Source organism: Lycium ferocissimum, unplaced genomic scaffold (assembly GCF_029784015.1).
Source record: "Lycium ferocissimum isolate CSIRO_LF1 unplaced genomic scaffold, AGI_CSIRO_Lferr_CH_V1 ctg8586, whole genome shotgun sequence".
Taxonomy (NCBI): Eukaryota; Viridiplantae; Streptophyta; class Magnoliopsida; order Solanales; family Solanaceae; genus Lycium; species Lycium ferocissimum.
The window spans coordinates 23,002-26,641 of NW_026727324.1; the positions used below are offsets into that span (position 1 = coordinate 23,002).

The 3,640-nt window shown below is 36.3% G+C and overlaps 1 protein-coding gene across 1 annotated transcript; it reads left to right on the forward strand.

Moving 5' to 3' along the window:
- The first annotated feature begins 995 nt into the window (after positions 1-995).
- LOC132045924 (CBL-interacting serine/threonine-protein kinase 5-like) lies at positions 996-3,331 on the forward strand. The gene has a single exon (XM_059436496.1). It carries the CDS (start codon positions 1,401-1,403, stop codon positions 2,835-2,837), a length of 1,437 nt encoding a protein of 478 aa, XP_059292479.1. The 5' UTR covers positions 996-1,400; the 3' UTR covers positions 2,838-3,331.
- Positions 3,332-3,640: the final 309 nt, after the last annotated feature.

A 3,640-nucleotide genomic window follows, 5' to 3' on the forward strand; every position in this document is an offset into this window, starting at 1 on the left:
TTGACAAAAGATCTTGGATCGCAAATTATTGGCATTTAAATAAAGGAGAACAAGAATCACTCATGAATCATAATATCCCATATTATTAACCAAAACTCATGGAACCTCCAGAAGATTCCTTTTGATATTCCCATAGAGATGTAAGACATATTTCAAACATATATATCCCTACAATATGATAGACCGCTTTTACTGGGAACACTAAAAAACAGGCGCCTTTTTCTTAACTTACAATTGCCTGATCTATAATACAAGCGAGCCAAGATAAAATGAAGTTTTTTATTTTATTTTAAACATATACACTTCAAATAAAATCAAGTTACATTTCTGGCTTCTTAGTCATATAGACTATACCAATGCTTAATGAACTCAAGATAGAAATATCACACTAGCCAAACATGCAAAACAGTCAAAATATATTCGCAACTAATGTTTGCATCAAACCAACCATGTTACTTAATCATAACAATTAAGCATTAAATTGAGAATACACATCACTTAATTATGGTTAAGTAAATAAAGGTGTATAAAAGATCACATATGTCTTGTATTCATTTGGTATAACCAACTGAACGTTTCCTCACACAACCAAACAAAAGACAGTACAATAACTGATAATTCCACAAAACTTAAAGCTATATGCCAAGTTATTAAAAATTGCTTGGGAGCACAAGCTCTTAGCTATTAAAATCAACATTCAGTCAAATGAAGTCATCAATATTTGGTACCTACTTGAGAGTATGGGGGGCCAAGGCTAGGCAATGCCTACAGGTAGAAAACCAAATAGCAGAATATAAATTTGTCGGAAAAAAAAAAAAAACTGCGTTGGAGTTTTAGATTTGCCCACGTAACCACAGACTCTAAAGTATACTACTACTATGATAAAACAATGAAGACTCTGTCTTTACAAAATTAGAGGTGACCCACGAAGTTTCATTATTAAAAAGAATAATTCAAAATTTATTGTCTGACTTTGAAAAACAGCACAGCATTGCGTAGATTACCCCAACTACACCATGCGCATGTTTATAAGATTTGGAAATGGTCTTTTTCAAATGTAATTGAACATTCCTTATATATTCTTATACCTCATTCTGTCTTTTCCCATATTCTTTTTTGTCTTTGGCCTTCTCCAAAAGGCTTTTATACTTTCAACAAAATACAATATTAATCATTCTCTGATCAATGTCCTTTCCAAGGCCTAATTTCAGCTCCGGAATCCACAAAAATCATCAACAATACTTCTACCAAACTGACTTCTTTGATCATCAGCTTCTTCCAACTACTTCTCTTTCTCACAACAGGTGCAAAGAATTGATTCTCCTAATTCTATAGCCCATTATTTCAAAAAATAAAGTAATATTATTCCTGATTCAAAACATTAGCAAGATCTTGAAATCATGGAGAAGAAAATATTGTTCGGCAAATATGAAATGGGGAAACAATTAGGCAAAGGCACATTCGCTAAAGTTTTCCATGCAACAAACCTTGCCACAGGCGAAAACGTGGCGATCAAAGTGATCAAGAAAGAGATAGTGAAATCTCAAGCACTGATGGAGCAAATCAAGAGGGAAATCTCCGTTATGAGCCTTGTTCGCCACCCTAACATTGTCGAGCTCAAAGAAGTCATGGCAACAAAAACCAAGATCTTCATTGTCATGGAATACGTGAAGGGCGGCGAACTCTTTGCAAAAGTAGCCAAAGGGAGGCTCAAACAAGACGTGGCTCGAAAATATTTTCAGCAGTTGATTAGTGCTGTTGAATTTTGCCACAGTTGTGGTGTTTCTCATCGTGATCTAAAGCCAGAAAATCTCCTTCTTGATGAGAATGAGAATTTGAAGGTGACAGATTTTGGCCTTTCGGCTTTGCCAGAGCAATTACTCAACGATGGGCTTCTTTACACTCAGTGTGGAACTCCAGCCTATATTGCACCTGAGATAATAAGAAATAAAGGATATAATGGTGATAAGGCTGATATTTGGTCATGTGGAGTCATATTATATGTTCTTCTTGCAGGGTGTTTACCTTTTCGAGATGCTAACCTTGTGAATCTATATAGAAAGATTTTCAAAGCTGAATATAGGTTTCCTCCATGGTTATCTACAGAAATAAAACGTTTAATATCTAGAATATTAGTCCCTAACCCACAAAAACGGATTAGTATAACAGGAATAATGAAAGACCCTTGGTTTAGAAAAGGTTTTAATAAAATGCCAAATGGGATTTCATCAATTGATCATGAACATGATACAATTTCCATGTTAGATAAGTTTGGAAGAGAGGAATATTTAAAGCATGGAGGGATGATGAAGTCACCATCCTCCCCGGCCTTATTGAATGCTTTTGAATTGATCTCATCAATGTCAGCGGGTGCCAATTTATCAAGCTTGTTTGAAAACAAGAAGAAGACGGAGTCCATTTTTACGTCGAGGTGTTCAGCCACAATCATCATGGCCAAGATTCAATTGATGACCAAGAAATTGAATTTTAGGGTTGCAAGAGTCAACAGTTCAACCTTGAGGCTACAAAGTCCCTTCGATGGTCGGAAAGGGCGGTTATTGGTGACCATAGAGGTGTTCAAGGTGGCTCCAGAAGTGGCTGTGGTTAAGTTCTCAAAGATCTCAGGTGACTCACAAGAGTACACCAAGTTTTTTGAGGAGGAGGTAAGACCAAACTTGAAGGACATTGTTCTGTCATGGCATGTTGAGGAAGTGTTAAGTGGTTGTGACAAGGAAGAGTGCAAAATACCCATGAAGTCATGTGCTAGTTGCAAGGATTTCAGCCAAAATAAGTTAGAAGAAATTGACATAACTGCCAATTTGTCATCCAGCGTGTGAAAAGAATATTGTTTATATAACTCATAAACACTTGGCTTGTATGTCATCTAAGTATTGTATATGTGTGACCTGTGGGTCATGGGTTCAAGCCGTGGAAGCAACTATTAATTCTTGCATTAGGGTCACTGTCAACATCACACCCCTTGGGATGCGGCTCTTCCCCGAACCCTGCTAATGAATGCTTTACGCACTGGGCTGCCCTAAGTATTGTATATGTTGCGATAGGGAAGGGATAATAGATATCTTTTCATGGTGCTATATCCCCTTCATACATTTTATTTCCTTTCATTTTGTTTGGTTTTGATTGAGATTTGGACTGCGATATTGTTTGTGATTTTTGAATGAGATTTATAAACAAAGGTAGGTTTTTAACTTGATTGTGATCAATCTCTCTGCCTCTCTTGTTCTTTAAAGTGACCACAAATGTTTAATTTAATAACAACATATCAATCAGACAACATGTTATAACTTCAAGCAACTTATGCTTTATGTTCGAACTTGGTTTAATTTATGTAGGAGCGCTATATTTTAGCTGGGATTCATATAATATCATGTTGTTTCCGTTTGGATCAATTGCAATCAATGTTGCTCCTATTGGGATCAGAACTATTTATCTCGCTCCTATTTGAAACAAGATTCATCTCGCTCCCATTTAGAGCAAGAAGATCATATTAGCTCCCACTTGAAGCCGGATCACTTTTATTCGCATATGATGATAAAGAAGGTTGATTTTGATGACAAACGGATTCATCATCATTCAAAATCCTCCCACCCGAATGAAGTGATCCTAGTTGAGCTGGGTC

What these genes read in the sequence shown, in the direction of transcription:
- LOC132045924 (XM_059436496.1), top strand. Translation starts at nt 1,401, where the DNA reads ATGGAGAAGAAAATATTGTTCGGCAAATATGAAATGGGGAAACAATTA.